Source organism: Carettochelys insculpta, chromosome 27 (genome assembly GCF_033958435.1).
Source record: "Carettochelys insculpta isolate YL-2023 chromosome 27, ASM3395843v1, whole genome shotgun sequence".
Lineage (NCBI taxonomy): Eukaryota > Metazoa > Chordata > Testudines > Carettochelyidae > Carettochelys > Carettochelys insculpta.
In genome coordinates, this window is record NC_134163.1 from 7,097,253 (window position 1) to 7,117,010 (window position 19,758).

The following is a 19,758-nucleotide window of genomic DNA, read 5'->3' on the forward strand; positions in this document are numbered from 1 at the left end:
CTGCTCTGGGTCACCCACATAAAATGGCAGGGGCTGAGAGCCAGAAGCAAAGGCTGGCTCTTTCTTTGGGTGGGGTGAATGAAGGGAGGGGGCTGGGTCACCTCAGCCCCCCAACCCTGGAATTTCTTCACACACCGCAGGAGGACACCCCCCTCAGTTTGGGAAACCATGAACTACATGAAGTATTACCTCATAAATATGCAAGTTGTTAAAGTGCTACAGGACTGCTTCTTATTTGTTCAGCTCAGCCAGTTACTGCCTCCCTAGGCTCCTCCCCACCACTGTTCTCCTTCACAGAGTGCTATAGTCAGACCATGTTCTGCACCAGAAGTGGCCGCACTTCACGTGTGGTTTAAGCCAGCCTGACCTACAACGCTCCGTCTTTAAGGAATACTAGAAGTGCTTTGGGATGAAATCCACTCATTGCCTTGTCACTCACAGGTCCTGTACTGCAGAAGGGGTTTGAGGGTTTTTTTTGAAGTGTCGACCTCAAACACAACCATATAACTGCATTTACCAGCGCCACACTCTGACACAGCTAAAAAAATACCCAACAACAATAGTTCTCTAGGAAACTAGATCATTTCATTTTGTTTTTTTAAAATCTGTAGCATAAAAAACCCATGAATCACAAAGACAAAGGGCCCGGGGGAGGGACACCAGAGACGATTCCTCTAGTCCAGGGAAGGTCACGCCAGGCTGCTGGGAGCCGGTGCGTTTGAATTGACAGGAGCCAGCCCTTTGGGTGAGAGTCCTGACCAATCGCTTGTGACTGTCACAGGCACTGGTGGAGGGCAGGAGGCTGGCGGGGAGGTGTTAGCCCTACTCCAGGCATCCTCTGCCTGCTCTCACCTCCGCCTCGAGCTGACCACGGGGGGCTATTCTGGAAGGGGGCTTACGGAAATCAGAGCCAGGGCCAGCCCCTTAGCTGGTGGAAATTGCTGCAGCCCCAGAGACTGACACCAGCTGTGGCTCTGGCGCTCTGTGCTGGAAAATGAACAAGAAACAGACCACGCACTGGACTGTCCCTTGGTTCTGCTGCATTGGGTGGGCTCCGACCAGCCACAGCAGCTACTCGAGGAAACTTGTCTCTTGGCCGTCCCACTCGTTCGCTAGTGTCCACGTCTTCCTTGCTTGTGCAGCCAATCAGTCCGAGTGGCGATCTTCTAAACATGGGCATGGAAGGAGAATTCCTGCCCTGAGCTCCGGCTTGGGAAGTTTGGTAGCAGCTGGACAGGTGCTGTGGGGCAGAGGGGCTGTCAGTCCCTTGGGGAAACACCACTGTCTGTTCTGAGCAACTCAGGATTCAGAGTCACCGGCCTGCTGGGAACAGGAGATTGGAGAATTGCAGGCGGGTGGGGTGGGGTGCACCATTAATCAAATAGGCTGCCAGGTTTTGTCAATGGTCTGAATATGCTCCTTGGCTTTCATCCGTAAGGATGCAATACTGGAGCTCCTCTGGTCAATATCTTCCAGAGGGAACTTGTCCACAAAAGGAGTGGCACACTGGTATGGTGTGGGTGCGATGGGCTGCATGGTCTGAGCCATGGGAGGCGCCGTGTTGAGGAAGGAGTGGCTGGCATAGGCAGGCTGCAGGGCTTGGGTGGGCCCCATGAAACCTGGAATGCTGTGGACCGAGGTAGTGCTGGAGATGGGCGAAGTTAGCCAAGGGTCCAGAGGCAGGGAGTTGCCCATGGGGCCGACGTTGGCCGTCATTGGGGACCTGTTGAAAGACAGCATGGGGGTGTCGTGGAGTTTCATGGAACTGGCTTCCATTTTCTCTTGCCGCCTCCACTTGGCACGTCGGTTCTGAAACCACACCTGCAAAAGGAGAGGCTGGATAGTCACTGAGTGTGCTCAAACCTGTCCCACCAGCTTCCATCACCATTCTGCACCACGGCTTTCTAGCACTGCTGGGTAACTGCACAGAACAGCCCCCTGGAATGCGGTGGCTGCAGTAACTCAGAATCTCCTCCCACAAAATCACCCTTCCAGCCTCCTGAGCTAAAGGAGAATCCTGCAACACAGGGCCTATGCCAGCTGGCTGAACAGTTCTGATTCCACCTGCAGAGGACAGAGCTAAGACACACACACCAGCCAGTTCTTTCCCATACGTGGTCCCAAAGAAGCACCAGAACCTGGTGATTTGAAGAGCGAGGTTTCCGTGACTACTCGTACATTACTCTCTACATTTGCTGCGTCTGAAATCCTAAAGCAAATCCGAGTGAGGGTCTGGCCCCTTGTTTGGGAGGATGCTCTCAGCTCGTTAGATCATACAAAGCTGCACAACCCTGTGTAGTATCATTCCTGCAAACCTTCCCCCTAAAGCACTTTGTGAGGTTAAATAATAAATAGCAGGGAGGAGGAAAAAAACCTCAGGAGGAGAGATGTGAACGAAGGGTAAACAAAAGGGGTTGAAACCATCATTTGGCCCTTCAGTAAAAGAGTCTTCTCTCCACAACTGCTGCTTAGAGCCACTTAAACTTCCTTTGGGGGTTCTCAGGTTAACTCCTTTTGTTTAGGCACAGAGTCATCGATTTGAAGCCCAGAAGGAAATGCTGTGAGAAACTAATCTGACCTCTTGCATTGTAGCACAGTCAGAAGGTCAGAAAACCTCCCTGAGTGATTCCCACACCAAGCCCATATCTTGTTGTTGAGCTAGAGCAGACCATAAGCTGCCCAGTCTGAATTTAAAGACCCCAAGTGATGGAGGTTCCGTCACATCCTTAGGTAGGTTGCGTCTCATGAAAATTAGCATCTCCTTTATAGCCTCTTTGTCTCATTTCAACCGTTAGCCCCTGGATCTTGTTCAGACTTTGTCTGACAGATTAACAAGCCTCCTGTTATTTAAGATCTTCTCCCCACATAGGTACCTATAGATCAGAATCAAGTCACCCATAGCAACCCACCCTGCTATTGCCTTCCACAGATCCTGCCTGCCCCCCACTGCAGCCCATGAAAGTATGGAACCCCTGACCAAAGTGGGGCAGGGGCGAGGGGTAGCAGGGGAGGTTCCAGCATTCCTGTTGGAGTGTCCAGTTTCCAAATATGATACCGTTGACATCCCAAGTTAAAACTCACGGGCCTCACTCATTCTGAGAGCTTTCAGTTCCATGACAGCCGAGATCAATGTGTTTCAAGTATCCTTCCCCAGGCTCCTAGTCAAAGTTTGGGTTTATCAAAACCAGTGGGCTACCAGAAGTGGTTCCAGTTTCTACGGTACTGTCTTACCTCACTCTGTATTCTGTGCTAGGAAGTCCCATCATAGCTAATTAAAAATAACGGAAGAACGGCCATACTAGAGCAGACCAAGGGTCCATCTTCTGTAGTGTCCTGTCTTCTGACAGTGGCAAGGGTACCCCAGAGGGAATGAACAGACTGGGTAATCATCCAGTGATCCATCCCCCGTCTCCCATTCTCAGCCCAGAGAAACAGAGGCCAGGGACACCATCCCTGCCCATGCTGGCCAACAGCCATTGGTGGACCTGTCCTCCGTGCCCTCATCTAGGACTTTTTTGAACCCTGCTAAAGTTCACAACGCTGTCTGGCAGGGAGTTCCACAGGTTGACTGTGTGTTGTGTAAGGAAATACTTCCTTTTGATTGTTTTAAACCTGCTGCTTATTAATTTCATTGTGTGACCCCTAGTTCTCGTGTTATGGGAAGGAGTAAATGATATTTACTTTCTCCAGCGAGACCACTTTCACACTCACTACCAGGGATTCAGATAGCAGCAATGTGACATTTTCTCTCTCACTATGTATGCCTTCGTTGATGATTTCCAACATTTTGTTTGTTTTTTTGGCTGCCGCTCCACAGAGAGTAGCTGTTTTCAGAGAACTGTCCAAAATGACTCAGGACCTCTGGCCTGAGAGGTAAAGCTAATTTAGACCCCATCAGTTTATTTATGTGCTTGAGATTATGTTTTCTAATATACCCCATTTTGCATATATCAACACTGAATTTCATCTGCCATTTTACTACCCTCTCACCCAGTTTTGTGAGACCCTTTTGAAGTTCTTCACAAAGTTCTGCTGTGGCCCTAACTCTCTGAGCAGATCTGCATCATCTGCAAATTTTGCAACCTCAGTGATTATCCCTTTCTCCAGATCATTTATGAATATTTTAATAGGACTTGTCCCATTAGATCCCTGGGGAACACCGTCTCCGTTCTGAACATTTACCATTTATTCCTGCCCTTTGTTTCCTGTTTTTTAACTAGTTACTAACGTAAGAGAAGACCTTCCCTCTTATCCCATGACAGCGTAAATTACTTGATAGCCTTTGGTGAGGGACTTTATCTACATGCTTGTTGATTGCCTCAAAGCATTCTAGCAGATTGGTGAGGCATGATTTTTGTTTACAAAAACCATTTTGACTCTTCCCCAACAAATTATGTTCATCTATGTGTCTGACAGTTCCGCTCTTTACTGTAGTTTCAACCAATTTGCCTGATACTGAAGTTAGAAATGCCTACTAGTAATTGCCAGGATCTCCTCTGGAGCCCTTTTTAAAAATTAGTGCTATGTTAGCTTTCCTCCAATCATTTGTTACAGAAACTGATTTAAAGGGTAAGTTACAACTCACAGTTAGTAAGTCTGCAATTTCACATTTGAATTCCTTCAGAACTCTTGAGTGAATGCTGAGAATGAACATCATTTGTCAAAAATCAATGAAACATGTACTCTAAAAAGTGTGCCAACCTTGTGTTTGTTTAAAAAAAGAAAACTTGTCTAGCTAATTTACCCCTCTCAGAGATCTGGTTCAGGCTGACTGGTATTTTGAGTGAATCAACAGAACTTGACTGTACATTTTAATTAGAAATTGCACCAATCAAACACCAAAATATATTGCTCCCTGGCAGCCAGGTGAGGTTAGTTCCAGGAGTGGGGATTTCCTGGTTTTACTTCACTCCATAGCAGAGTTGCTGGAAGAAGCACATAGTCTCCATGTCTCATCTGCATCCAGTGCCCTTGATGGGGTGGTTGGCTAACTCCCAGTGAGTGATGGATACATGGTTCCAGGCATGTTACACAGGAATCAGTTATCTCCAGCAGCAGGGGACACATGGGAGTGGTGATTATGTGGCAGCCAGAGAAGGCGTCTACATATTTGATAGGCATGGGGCCCATATGGGCAGCACTTATCAAAGCCCTAACACCATCAGCGACCAACTGGCAAGTACTTCCCCCAGCCAGTGCAGGCCAAGGACTTCTATCAGCTGCCTCCTGGACTGCTGACACAGATTCCTCAAGTCAGATAGCCACCATGGCAGCAGTAGGGCGAGTCTTCTCCAGACCAGCTGGCCAGTGCTGCTTCGCCCTGAGATCCTGCCTCTGGGGTCAAGCAGGACATCCAGCCTCCCGTGGTACTGCCAACAAGGGCATGGATTGTGCTGCAGACACCTGATCACTGGGGACTGAGTATACTGATACTACAAGGATAAACAACAAGAAGTCCTGTGGCACCTTGTAGACTGACAGATATTTTGGAGCATAAGCTTTCGTGGGCAAAGGCCAGACATGCATCTGATGAAGCGGGTCTTTGCCCATGAAGCTTATGCTCCAAAATATCTGTTAGTCTATAAGGTGCCACAGGACTTCCTGTTTTTGAAGATACAGACTGACACAGCAACCTCTCTGATACTTACCACCATGACAGACAGACAGCTGCTATGTCCTGGGATAGATACATAGACAGATAGATAGATAGATAGAGCTAATGTAAAGGGGTATGTATAGGACAGAAGATAGGTGGTATGTACAAGAATGGCCAGCTAGTAGGGTATGTATCTGTGAGGGATGACAGATGGCTGGCTGGATAGACAGAGAGATAGTGGGGTATATATGGATAGATTAAATAGCACGGAGCTCATATGAGACAACTCTCCCCACCCAACTTATTCCAGGCAGATCCCTAAACAGCCACAAGATGGCAATGACTTCTGATCATTATTGACTTAGACTCATAGAATCATAGGAATATCCATCCAGAAGGGCCCTCAGGAGGCCATCAAACCCTGTGCTGTGGTGGAACCAGGTAGCCCTGTACCACCCTGACAGGTGTGTGTCCAGCCTGTTTTTAAAAGCCTCCAATGCCAGGAATGCCGCTGCCTCCCTGCTAAGCCTGTTACACAGCTTCACTAGTCTCAGAGTTAGAAAGTTGCTCCTAATTTCTCAGCTAAATCTCCCAGGATGCAGACTAAGCCCTTCCCTTTCTGTCCTACCTCAAGTGGCCCTGGAGAGCAATTCACCATCCTCCTATCTACAACAGTGTGTGAAGACTGTTATCAGATCCCCTCAGCCTTCTGGTCTCAAGACTAAACATGACCGTGTGTTTTAAGGTTCCTCACAGATCAAGTTTTCTAACCCTTGTCTTGTCCATGTGGCTCTGCTCTGGACTCTCTCCAAGTGCCCCGAGGGGGACACCATACTCCAGCTGAGGCCTCAACAGTGCCCAGTTGAGTGAGCCCATCCCATCCCGTGTCTCACATACAGCACTCCCAGTCACGCACCTCAGACTCTGCTCCAGAATCTGAAGAAGTGGGTCTTTCCCACGAAAGCTCGTTACCTAATATATAAAATTGCTGGCCCTCCAGAACGGCTTGTTTTGTTTTGCAAAGACACAAACAAACATGATAACCCCTCTGAGGCAACGCAGGCTGCCACTGACGTTCAATTGAGCTGGACCTTGACCAGTGACGGACAGGTGGAAGGCTCTTGTGTTCACCATTGGCTAACCCGCTGCCCGGGAGTAAAAGGCTCATCCAGGCCTCCCTCACCTGCACTCTGACCTCCGGCAGATTGACTTTCATGGCCAGCTCCTCCCGGCTGTAGACGTCTGGGTAGTGGGACTTCTCAAAGGCCCTCTCTAGTTCATGCAGCTGGTAGGTGGTGAAGGTCGTGCGGTTCCTGCGATGTTTCTTCTTCGGCTGCTCCTCCTCTGCGTTCTCTGGTGTGGTGCCTTCGACATCCGTGCTCTTCCGCAGCTCGCTCAGCTCTCCCTCGCACGCACTTAGGAACATGTTGGCTTCTGTGGAGGGGACAGTAGCAGGGGGTTAGAGCACACTAGACAGAAGGGTCCATCTGCAGAAGCAACATCAGACTCGCTATTAAGTAGCCACTGGTCAATTGCAAACGATGCCTAGGGTTCATTTTACCTGCCACTGAGAGGCAGCCACCTCTGGGCTGGAACGTGACAGCTGTTTAAAGTTTATAGCAGCTCTTCACAACAGTTTCAAGCCAGTAGGTGAGAGAGAATCAGCCTGCGCTGAGGGTTTGCACGGATTTAAATACATGAGCACCTCAGTGTTCTGAACACCAGAGTTACGAACTGACTGGTCAACTACACACCTTGTTTGGAACCAGAAGTATGCAACTGGGCAACAGAAGGGACGAAAATAAAAAGCAAAGACAGTACAGGACAGCGGCAAATGTAAACTACTAAAAATAAAGGGAAAGCAGCACTGGTCTCCCGCATAATATGGTTTCTAAGCTGCATCACGTCAAAATTCAGTTGTCAGCGTTTGAAAAGAAACCCCAACGTTTTGCTCAGAGTTGCAAACTTTTCAGAGTTACAAAACAATCTCTGTTCCCGAGGCATCCAAAAAGCTGAGGTTTTATTGTGCATTGGTGAGGAACTGCGTAACTGTGAGATTCAGCTTTGTGCTGGTGTCTGTACCAAACCTGCCTGCAGGCCAGCCCGAAATGAAACAGACTGGGGGAAGTGAAACAATTTCTCTGCTGGACAGAGAGGTAACTCTCCTGCCCTTGCAAACAGTGCCACAGTGAAATACCATGCAGCGCTCCTCTGAATCCGGCTAGGGCAGTCACCTAGTACTGGATACAGCCCTTCCTACATCATCAAGAGCGTTGCTTCAGGCCTCTGTTTCACGGAGACCTTCCCCAGACCCTCCCTGCTTAGCCTGAGAGATTAATGGCAGAAAATGGTCCAGCTCTGAGCATTCCAGGCGCATTCATCCCTTCCTGCTATTCACTTCCACACCCCCGAAATGCTGCCAAGACCTCACAGGAAATGTTCTGATTGGAGGCCACTCAGAGGTTAGGTCCCATTTTCCAAACCCTCTCCTCCCTTCATGTACCAGGCGCACTTGGCTTTGAGACAGCACCATGCCAGAGAACAACACAGGCCAGATAAACCAGCACCTCCTGGCTGTCTTGGGCCACTCCCGCGCCACACAGCAGCCATAATGCTGGCCATGTTGTGCCACTAGAGTGCTTCAAAGTGACCAGAGAGCACTGGGAAGCTGGTCCCCAGGCACACAGGCAGCTGAAATACATTCCTGTAAGAGTGACCTGCATAGGTCACAACCTGATGTCAGAGTAGGGTCCCACAACCGCCCGTTGTGATGTTACCCAACCCAAAGGGGCTGGCTGTATGACTTGCAGGATTGTCTAGCGGGATGGGGAAAGGGCTTGGCTTGTCATTGACCACTGTGGGTTGCAGTCCTGGCTCTGGCTCTGTCACTGACTGGCCATGTGCCCTTGGACCCTTCTCAGTGCCTCACTTTCCTCCATCTGCAAAATAAACACCACCATGGTGAAGCACTTTGGGATGGTCCAACAAAAGCAGATGAGGGCCACGACTGATGTGCAGGAAGAGGACAAGAGAGAGAACGTGACCTCTGCTCCAGGAGGTGTCAGATAATTTTTACTGGCAAAATCCTCATTCCCTTGTAGTCAGTGGGAGTTTTGCAATTCACTTTGTCAGGCTCTGGATTTGCGAGGGGATGTGCACAAGGGGTCCAGGCACCCTCCCAGCTGCACTGCAGCCTCATGGCACCTGGGTATGATAAAGCACCAATGAACCTTCTAGGGGACACTGGACACACGCAAGGGGGGCTTTAAAGCCACACATGTTCCTTTCAAACCACAACCCTGCCAACCCGAGACAGGATGCCCGGAACAAGGCTGCAAAGGGCAATGAGGGCCTAATCCGGTTCCAGTTAACTGGAGGAGAACCATTGACTAGGGTGATCCAGAAGAAAGAGCCTGTCCCACTGAATCACAGAAACACAGGTGGGGATGGGACCCTCGGAGGTCATGCAGTCCTGCCTCCTGAGCTGAGGCAGCTCCAAATAAACCCAGACCGTCCCAGGCAGGCACCTCTCCAGCCTGTTCTTAAAAACCTCCACAACGGGGATCCCACCATCTCCCGGGGAAATGTGTTGCAGACTTCGAGTTTTTCTTGTTGAGTTCCGACTGATTGGTCAGGTCATTCGAAATTCTAGTCCTGTCCTCCGAAGAGCCTTCAACCCTCCCAACCCACACGTTAGGGGGATATGCTAATGATATGCAAATGAGCTACTCCCACTGACTTCAAAGTCCAACCCCTATCATCACTGCACAGAGCGCCAGTGAATGAGCAACAGCCCTGGTGTAAATCAGCACGACTCCAAGCAAGTTACACCAGAAGAGGGTCTGACCTATTAGTTATTTAATTAGTTAGTTAGTTACCTAGAGCCTAATTAATACAGTGGAATGACCCCAATGAGAACACACTATAGGCATGCTTATTATTTGTTTAAACATCAGTGGGACAAAATGCAAGGTTGATTAACAGACCTGACCCCTTCCTCACTGCAGCTGGAGCTTTGGCGCTGCAAAGTCTGCAGAATCTAGCTCCATCTAGCACAGAGTAAGGGAGCATCAGTGTACATCGGTGACTAACTCATCAATACCAAAGGCTCTCCAAAACGCTGCCTACAGCATGAAGGAAAAGTGCAACGGTCTAACTATTCTGATACATTATCAGCATAGACTATGATGGTGCTGGAACTACAGCAGTGGAATGACATTGACGGCGTGTGAATGTTCATAACACTGGGAGGGGGTGGGAATTTACTGCCCAGTTAATGAGTAAGAGATATGAGCCACAGCCTGACTGGCTTAAATCAGATGGATTTCAACAGAACTACCCTGATTTGTCACTAGGTGAGTTTCTGAAGATTATATATTTAATGTAGCTAAATAAACTATATTCTTTCTTTCTATTTATCTAATGGTGCATGGTTGATTATTAAATTATTTGTGACAAGCTATTGAATATCTGTTTATTGAAAATTAGCTTCCACAATTTAGTGGCCTATCAAGAACTGAGAAAAAAAATCAAAAATACAAAAATTCATATGAAAAGATTCATATGAAAACAATTAATAAACCATCTGCCGTGTAAATTAATGCAAATTTTAATATATCTATAAATCACAGTCAGCATGGGATTATTAATTTCAGTTTAAATTGTTTTCTTTTACTACAACTTTCCCTACCTGACTTAGCAAAGTAAAAACTCTCCTGTAACATATATTTGTCCCTTCAAGAGAGATCATCTAAGAAAGTAGTAATATTCCCATAGCTAATCTCTGAATTTGTCTCATGTTATGATAAAGAGGAAGACACGCAATTGTCTGACCAGCAAAATCCACATTTCCAAGATGCAGTAGAAATAGGCTAAAGTAAGATTTTTAAAAAGAAAAATCAGCTAGTAAGCGCCCCTCCAAAACAAAAAAAAATCTCCGCTATAAACTGAGATTTAACCTCATTTTTTAAAAAAGTTCACTATTTTGTGGTGTTTCTCTTCTAAATTCTTAATTTGGAACTCGATCATCTTCACTTGCCTGAGATAATACGGCACATGAAATTCCAGGACCTAAAAGTGCAAATAACTATGGGAACCTTAATAAAAAAAATAATAATTTAAAAAAAAAACCCTGGAGACTCTTTTAGGTTCCTACATACCCACTCTATGATTTGGCCATTCTGAAGAATGTTCCTTTTAACTGAAAAACAAATACAGAGAAAGAGCAGAAGGACTCGCAGGCCCATCTGCATGGCTGTAAAATATGCTTCCCCAAAAGGTACATGGTTTGCCACACACCCAACCTCTTTATTGTCTTTTTTTCCCTTTGTGTTTATAAGCGTTTTCAGACCTCAGAACATTGTATCTTTAAGCTTTTGATCTGGCATATCTGAAATCTTTCTGCAGCATTTGATGAGGATTACTGGCCCCTTTCTATCTGTAGGGATCTAATATAAACATTTAAATAAAACAAAAATACATAATCCCAGGATATTCCTTCAGAAAGATATGGGATCAGATCCCTCGCTGGGATAATGATGCACTGGGGTGTGTGGTGTGCCTCACAAACACAAATCCACACACAGTTGTGTCTAAAGAAATGAAAAAGGAAATAAAATTAAGTAATTAAAACTAAATAACTAACTAAATAAAAGATTCTTCTATATATGCGTGTGGAAGAGTATACTCTACATAGAGGGGCAAATATAGCCACATCTGCAATATATACATATATGTGTGTTTGAAGAAATTAAAAAGGAAATTAAACTAAGCAACTAAAGATTAAACAAATAAAAGTTCACTCTTCCTATATTTGTGTACAGATAAGGGAGTGTATGGAGGGGGTGGAGATAGAATGTATGGGGGTAGCCAGACCTCTCAAGAACACACACACACACAGAGGTGTTTACCAAGAGGGATCTTTCAGTTAGTTAACTGTTCCTGTTCATGCTTTAGGACAAAGTGAGCCCGGCCTTTCAGACTCTTTTCTGGGGTCTGATCTGCCCCAACTGAGAGCCACATTGGAAACATCATAAATTTCGCCCGTCGCTCCCATGGCTCTGCCTCAGCCCCCCAAGTTTTGGGGTTGGAGAAACTGGCTCTTTGCTCTTGGAGGGGGCTGCGCTGGGCTGGGACAGGAGGGAGAGAACTTGCAAACTGCTCAGTGCCCATCCAGTCTGCCTGGGACCGACCCGACATGGCTCCCTGGGGCTCACACCCCAGAGCCCTCGCCCAAGTGTGCAACAACCAGCCTGACGGCTCTCAGAGGAGCCAAGCCCAGCCCAGCTTAAGGGGCTCCCAGGCTCGCCGAGCTGGGCTGTGGGGTGTGCATGGGCCCTGCAGGGATGGGAAGGGGAAGGGTCCCCAGGTCCAGCCCCAGCCCTGGGGTAAGAAGGGAGCAGAGCCCAGTCCCCCACCCCTGACTCCACTGGAAAGCAGGCATCCTGGAGGGGCAAAGCAGGGAGGCTGCAGGGAACCGCTGCTGCCTAGCACCCCCCTCGGCCCAGTGGTGCTCCAGCGGCCCTTGCCTGGGGCTCCCCACCCGGAGCACCCACCTGCCGGGTGCTGCACCACCTCACCCAGCCCCAACAACAAAGCCAGCGGCGCCAGGAATGGGTGCTCCCTGCGCGGATGGGCGGCTCAGGGCTGCCCCCGGGGATGGGCTGTGAGCAGATCCCCAGAGGGGGTCTGGAGCTGCCCTGCCCTGCCCTGCCCTGGGGCTGGAGGCAGTGGGGGGAACCCAGCCCCCTTAGGAGGTTGGCCGGGCTCTGAGGCCTGGCTGTGCCCCTGCCCTGCACCTGGCCTGGGAAGTGGGGTCCTGGCTGGATTTGCTTGCAAACCTATTTACCGTAGAGAGCCGCCTCCTCAGGGTGCGAGCCCAGGGGCTGGGCGCTGCAGGGAGCTGGCAGCTGCTCTGCTCTGCTGCTGTCCCCCAGGCTGCCTGTGCCGCTTTTGCTTTCCATGGGGCCGGGCACCTGCAGGGGGCCCAGGAGCGAGTCCTGATCCCTGCTAAATCCCAGGATCACGTCGATGCTGTGCACACGCCCTGCGCTCCCTGCACTGCTCCCGCGGCCCTTGAGCAACGCCTGCTGCTGCTGCTGCAGGGCCAGGGGGGCCAGGGGGGCATCAGAGCCCCTGCCTCCAGCACATTCATGGGGCCCTCCTGCAAGGCCCGGGGCATCCAGATGGGTGGGGAGGGGGCACGGGGACAGCAGTGTGCAGGGAGAAGGGGAGACGGTCCCTGGGCTGGGGATGGGTGAGTGGGAGGCCGGGCAGGGTGGGGCTGTTGCGTGGGGTGAGCAGGTGCAGGGTGGGGTGAGCAGGTGCCCCCGCCTGGCACCGTCCTGCTCTCTCTGTCTCTCTCTCACTCGCTTCTCACTTGCGCAGCTCTTTTCATCTGCAAGGGAAGAAGAGAGAGAAGAGGAGAAGGAGGGTGAGGAACGTGCTGGCCCCAGGAATCTGCATCAGAACCAGAGCCCACTGCCAGCACCCAGCCCTCTGACCCAGGCTCCACGGCCAGCACGACCAGGTCCCATCCCTGGCTCCGGCTGAGCTCCAGGGCTCAGGGCAGCTGCATGAGCCAGACCTGCTGCCATCCCAGGGCTCTGCACACCTCTCTTCTCCCTACAGCCATCTCTGCTGCCGAGCGGGGTTGGTCCCTGAGCAGCCAGAGGCATCCTACTGGAGGCCTGGACAAATGGACCCACACACAGAGGTGCCAGAACTGCATGTGCTGGGGCGGGGGGGCTGCCGCATCCCCCTGGCCTGAAGTAGTTTCCATCACACACAGGGTGTATTGGTTGGTTCAATGACTCCCAGGCCCCCTCATGGGACAAATTGTTCCAGCCCCGCTGGCCTCAGCCCCCATCAGAACAAGTGTGTCCCAGCTGGTGGGAGCAGCTGGGGCCGCCAGAGTTGACAGCCCTGAGGACAGAGCTTTTCCAGCTCTGTGCCACATGTGGGGTCTGGATTTAGCTCCTTCCACTAGATCAGCGCTTACCAGGTGTGGGGCGTGGCAGGGGGAGGCAGAGGCTGTGTGTGAAGGACTCTGTGTGCACATCTGTGCGAGTGCAGGGGAGGCAGGGGCTGTGTGGGAGTTCCTGTGCATATGTGGCTGTGGGTGTAGGCCTGTGGCACGGGGGGGGGGGGGGGGGCGGAAGTCTGTGTGTGTGTGTGTGTGTGTGTGTGTCTGGGTGGGGAGGCAGGAACTCCGTGTGTGTGTATCTGTGGGGCAGAGGGGGCTGTGGGGGGCAGTCTGTGTGTGTGTGTGTGTGTGTGTGTGTGGGTGGGTGGGTGCGTGGGTGGGTGGGTGGGAAGGCAGGAACTCCATGTGCGTGTGTGTCTGTGGGGAGGGGGGTGTGTGGGGCAGTCTGTGTGTGTGTATGTGTGTGGCTGGGTGGGGAGGCAGGAACTCCATGTGCGTGTGTGTCTGTGCGGTAGAGGGGGTGTGGGGGGAGTCTGTGTGTGTGTATGTCTGTGGGGCAGAGGGGGCTGTGGGGGGCAGTCTGAGTGTGTGTCTGGGTGGGGAGGCAGGAAGTCCATGTGCGTGTGTGTCTGTGCAGCAAAGGGGCTGTGGGGGGCAGTCTGTGAGTGTGGCTGGGTGGGGAGGCAGGAACTCCATGTGTGTGTGTGTCTGTGCGGTAGAGGGGGTGTGGGGGGCAGTCTGTGTGTGTGGCTGGGTGGGGAGGCAGGAACTCCGTGTGTGTGTGTCGGGGGGCAGGGGCTGTGTGTGCACACACCTGTGTCTGGGGGGGGGTGTCTGTAGTGTGGAGGCTGCAGGTGTGCATCTTGGGGGGGGGGTGCGTGCAGACATGTGTGGTGAGTAGCACTTGCTGCCTGTGTGACCGTAGGCTTGTCTGTCGGTGTCCGTGCTTAAGGGGGTGTTGTATTTGTGTGTCATATGTACCTGTGGTGTTGTTTGGTGGGGCGGGTCTGTGTTTGTAGGGCGGGGCTGGTGGCTTGAGTAGCCATTCCCTGTTTCTGTGCAGTGTGCAGTGTTGTGTGTGCGTTAGTGCCACGCGTGTGTGTTGCAGGGGAGCTGGTTGCCTGTGTCACCATTCCCCTGGTCCCCTTACACTGTGCCCAAGGCAGCATGGCCCCAGGCCACTCTGTTCTGTGCCTACTTGCAGGGCAGAGTCAGTGCGAAGAGGGGTCTGAGCTGTGGCCATTTGAATCCAGGGGCCAGGCTGCCAGAGGAGCGGGACTGGCTGGGCTGGGGGCGGCGGGAGCCTGTCTTCTCGGACAAGCAAAAATATCCATTCACAACCCCCCTAAACTAACAAAGAGCAAAAGTGCCTGTGATGCAGGAGCCTGCAGCGATAGGAGCTGGGGCAATGGGCCAGCCCCTCCGGTGAGCGAGGTCCCACCGTGCAGCGGGGATGGGGCAGAGGGATGGAAGTGCTCACTCCCCCAACGCCCTCCAGCACCTCTGCTGCAGCCACACCCCCAATATGCAGAGTAAACCCAGTGAGACTTATGCAACAGGACGAAAGAGACTAAACAACCCCCTGAAAGGGAGCAGCAATAAAACAGGCAAGGAATTAAATATATAACAGAGCCACATAACCGACCAGCAAAACAAGGGGATAAAGAGGGGAGTAAAGCAGAAACTGAATCATAACAAACACAGAACCTATACCTGCAAAGAACAAAAATCCAGCTAATGGCTCAGTTTTTTTGTCTGTCCCATGCACACCTGCCCGTCTGTGGAGCTATCTGGATCTGACTCTCTGCCTGCTGTTAAATCCCGGAGCTATTGCTGAGAGGGGCTCTTTCTCCTGATTCTGTTGGAAATGTGTCAGTGATACTATTTCCACCTCTGTTCTGGTTTTAACAGGTGGAGATCTGGTAGTGCCCCCCCCAGGCCCTCCTGAGACCCTGCCTCACATTTTCACCCTCTCATTTTCACCGGTCACCCTGGTAAGAAAGATCATTTTGTGCAGAAGAAATACAAACGCACCATAAACTCACTTGGCTATGTAAATGACCAGAGATGATAAAAGACACAGATCCTGTGGTCTTTGTCACCTCCGCCCCCCCGCAAAACTGCACATCTCGGGCAGGTGCAGAATTTGCTCTGGCCATGCACAGCTCTGCTGGCCTGACTGGAGCTGCCCACTGAAACTGTAGAAATCAAGCAATGTTCAGGCAGGACACCCAAGGGAGTCAGTGGACAGGATCGGGCCCTGCAACGTATAGTTCAGCCATCTCCCCTTCTAAGCATTCCCATTCCTGTTAGCAAATCAACTCAAAAAAGGAAATGAAACCTCCAAACAAATTCTGGTTGTGTGATTCAAGAATCACTTGTAGAATTTTTAAGGAACCTTAATTAGATTCATTCAGCTAAAAGAGCTGCTTTCAATTTCCCCTTTCAGTCTTCAGGGGATCCTAATATTTCATTATGAACTCTGTGACCACAGCAGCAATTTTTAGTTTTATGCGCTTACACTTTAAGACTGTAATGAAGGAAACTGCAAATACACAATATCTCTTTTGGATTGATCTCTCTTTTGATTTGTTATTAAATACACTTTTATTCCTCTACACTATTGCCTGGAAGTATGGTGATCAGCTACCCATCCTTTAAAAAAAAGGGAAAAACAATTAAGAGCCCAATTTTTTTCAAGCGGAGATAGAGGTCAGAGAGCACCGGGGACTAAAACAATTGAATTGTCTCTTTGCAGCTGATTAGTCAAATTATTGGTATTTCTGGGGATTTCTCCCCCCCCCCCCCCCAAATTTCTGTCATTTAACAGGATTCCGAAGAAAGAAAAGCAAAAGGACAGTAAAAATAGGAAATATGAAAGAAGTAGAAAAATGTAACGAAAGAACATTTCCAGCTTTGTTGATAAGCTGCCAATACTTGCTGTACCCGTTTGCTTTTCAGATCTATTATTTAAGAAGGGAAGAGAGTTAAGGGAGCTGAAGCACACAGGAGTCTGGCTTTTTATCTGGAAGAACTGTCGGCAGATGCAGGTGGATGAAGTAGGGAGCGAGCGGGCTGGATTTGGCCCCCTGATCCATGGGTGTGAACCAGGAGAGAGCCAGTCGGAGTCAGAGCTGGAGATCCTCTGGGCAAGGAAGAGAAGAACTACGCTACACCAAACAAGCATCTGTAGTGCTATTTTTCCGCTGATTTCCAGGGCCCGTTTTATACCCACTTTGCCGCCCAGCACGCTCCCTCCCCAATCCCCTTGGCACTTCTACTCCCCCAGTGACCACGGAGGCACCTGCACGTCTTTGCAGACACCTCGTTTCTTTGCTGGCATCTCTCCCCCACCTCTCCCTGCTGAAGCAGAAGAAAACAGAATTACCTGCTGGGCTCTGCTTGGCTTTTCCAGGAGTATTTAACTTGGAAGGTCCCTCCTGGTAAGCAAACAAGCGGCTCAACCTCACCAATCTTGCAGCTTGGCAGCCAAAGTTCCCTCTAGTCTCCTTATTTGTCACAGAACCATCTCACTAAGGCTCGAGAGAATCTTTATTTAGTCTTGCAGATGTCACTGGGCCCTGCAGATTGGAAATGAGTCCAAAGGATTAAGGCGAGGTCATTAATTGGAGGCCTTCCCCTGTAAGAATGATTGACAGTTACTTTCTGGACAAGTAATTGCTCTAAATGTCCCTTCAGTTGAGGGCAGAGGGGGGGGACTCTAATGATAGACAAAGCCAGGAACTGCCTTCCCCACTCAGATTGTCTCTGTACAAAGGCGTCCTGCTGGAGTTTTCCTTGTAATCCCCTCATTACTGAAGAGGGAAAGAATTAGAAACACAGCGCGAGGAGAAGAAAGGCAGACCAGGCTGCCCCGGAGAAAGAAACTATTTGCTTTGGCCTTTTCAGTAGCCCCCAGGTTTGCCCGAGAGAAGTTCATTTACTCTGGCCTCGAGCACAGCCCTGGAGGGTGGGAACGTGCCCCCCACCTGCCTACTCCTTGTGGGGCACAAAGCCAGGAACCTGGCTTGCACCTTTCTCAGACTGCCTTGCCAGCCTGGCTGCAGGAGAGAAGTCTGGTTCCACAGCTAAAGGCAGGGCAGCCGGGAGTGGTAGGTTCAAATCCTGCCTTTTCTGGGGGTGCTTGGGGTACTGCATGGGAGTAACAGCCCTTCTGGGGTCTATGGGAAGGGTAAACTCAGGGGTAGGTGCTGACAGTTGTTACATTTTTGGTAGCTGTCTTGTAAGGTGGTGGGAACAGGCTATTTCCTTCCTATGCCTGCCCCCACAAAAAGATGGGGGGAAGTGAGGGTCCCACTGCAAAAGCACACACATACCAGCAATTCCCTGCACCCAAACTCCTGGAGCTCAGGTCTCTTGGGAGCTGGTTGGAGCACTGGGCTCCTGGGAACCCAGGCCATTCTCTGGGGGGCTGAAATGCCACTTTCATCCACTTTAGCCTTTCGGCAGAGTTGGCTTTGCCCCAGGTGCTATTTGGGGATGAGAGGAGAAATGGAGAGGGGTCGCATGCAGCCAGAGGGACGTCACCCCAGCATATCCTTGGGGAAGGAAGTTACAAGTTTTATGGGTTTCTGTATGGCACCCCCTTGCCCCACTCCCAAACCCCAAAGCATATGTAGCACCCCACCCCAAAGGCCCATGTACCAGGGCCATGCCCATCTTCCGATGCACAAATACCATCCCCAAAGCTTGCTGCAATCCAGAGTACCATCTGCACCCCCAGTTCCCCGTGAACTCATACCACCCCCCCAAACCAGCCCCCAGTGCACATACAGGGCATGTCTACACCCCAGACTTAGTCCAGAATAGCTTCTTCTGGAATTATTATTCCAAAATAACCTCTTCCGGACTAACCCATCCACCTGGCAGGGAAGTCCCAAGATAATCCAACCTTATTCTGGAATAGCGTGTCCACTCACAATAGAGCCTATTTCAGATTAGAGCTCCTGGAAACACTCTCCTGCTATGTCTACACAGAAGTGTTATTTCAGAATAAGCTATTCCAGAATTTCAAAATAGGCCCTATTCCCTGTCTACACAGCCTCTATGCCGAACTGCCTATTTCAGAACAGGCGCTATTCCGCACAGAATGAGGTTTACAGAAATCAAAATAAGCCGTCCGCTATTTCAAAATTATTTCGAAATAACGGTTTTGTGGTGTAGAGGCTCGCAAAGTGATTTGGGGATAGCAGCTCTTATTCTGAAATAACTTTGCTGTGTAGACATACCCAACAGTGTCCCCACAGTCGCCTCCCCCGGTGCTCACCCCACGTCCCCCAAGAATACCCCATCACACACATCCCCAGTCCACAGATACTATGACCATTCCTACCCGTTACGCACCACCCCAAGCCCATCTCCCCAAAGCCACAGTCACCTCTTCTCCAACCTTCCAGAAGTAGCGTTCCATGACCTGCCGGGAATGCTCTTTGTAATCACAATCCTCCAGGTGGAAAACCTGCCCTGACCATCACACTCAGCCAATGAGAGAACAGCAACAGGGAAGAAGAGCTGTGATGTGGTTAGGAGCCCCAGTCATGCACAGCCAGGAATCAGACCCCCTCGGTGCTAAGGACTCTCTGTGCTCATCTGTGCAATGGGGATAACCGTGCTGTGAGGAGATCGCAGATGGTCCAACTGATTTGCTGACTAATATCTAGGTAGGATCTGGGGTGCAGCCAATCAAACTGTCTTGAGATTTGAGCCTTTCCACTGTGCTGCTCGCAGGTGTGTTCGGGGCCCAGAGTAAATCAAAGGAGAGACAGTTGCTGGTGACTTGCTAACAAAGCAGGTGGTAGATCCCTGGTGTGTGGCCATTCTGTGCCCACTGGCAACTGTGGAACTGCCAGGCACTGTGACTGTCCTTCCCTGGGCAGATGCCACCTCCATTCATCTCCAGCTTCTTTCCCTTGGCAGCAGGGAGGGAGTCTCCAAGCCACCCAGCTACCCTGGGGAGGAGCTTGCTGTTTAGTCACCCTCTACTGCCCAGTGCTGTCTCCAGTGGTGGGGGAGGGTTTTCTAGTATGTGTTTTCCAATTAGAACTAGAGGAACTGGCGAAGGCATGTGGCCACCTCGCTTTGGTTTAGTTCCATCCCTTGAGACTCACTGCATCCACACTGCGCCGTGCATTTCCCACAGCACTGTGGGCAGGTATCCCAGGGTGCCGTGTCCTGCCACTAGGCCCGATGCGTTCAGAGATTTTTCTCGCAGAGCAGC

At 50.5% G+C, this 19,758-nt stretch overlaps 1 protein-coding gene across 1 annotated transcript; it reads right to left on the reverse strand.

The window, feature by feature from the left end:
• Positions 1-1,377: 1,377 nt before the first annotated feature.
• RAX2 (retina and anterior neural fold homeobox 2) lies at positions 1,378-12,776 on the reverse strand. Its single transcript, XM_074978478.1, is given in 4 exon segments — positions 1,378-1,821; positions 6,780-7,030; positions 12,444-12,713; positions 12,716-12,776. Coding segments are annotated over 4 exon segments (1,026 nt in total).
• Between the last annotated feature and the right edge of the window lie 6,982 nt (positions 12,777-19,758).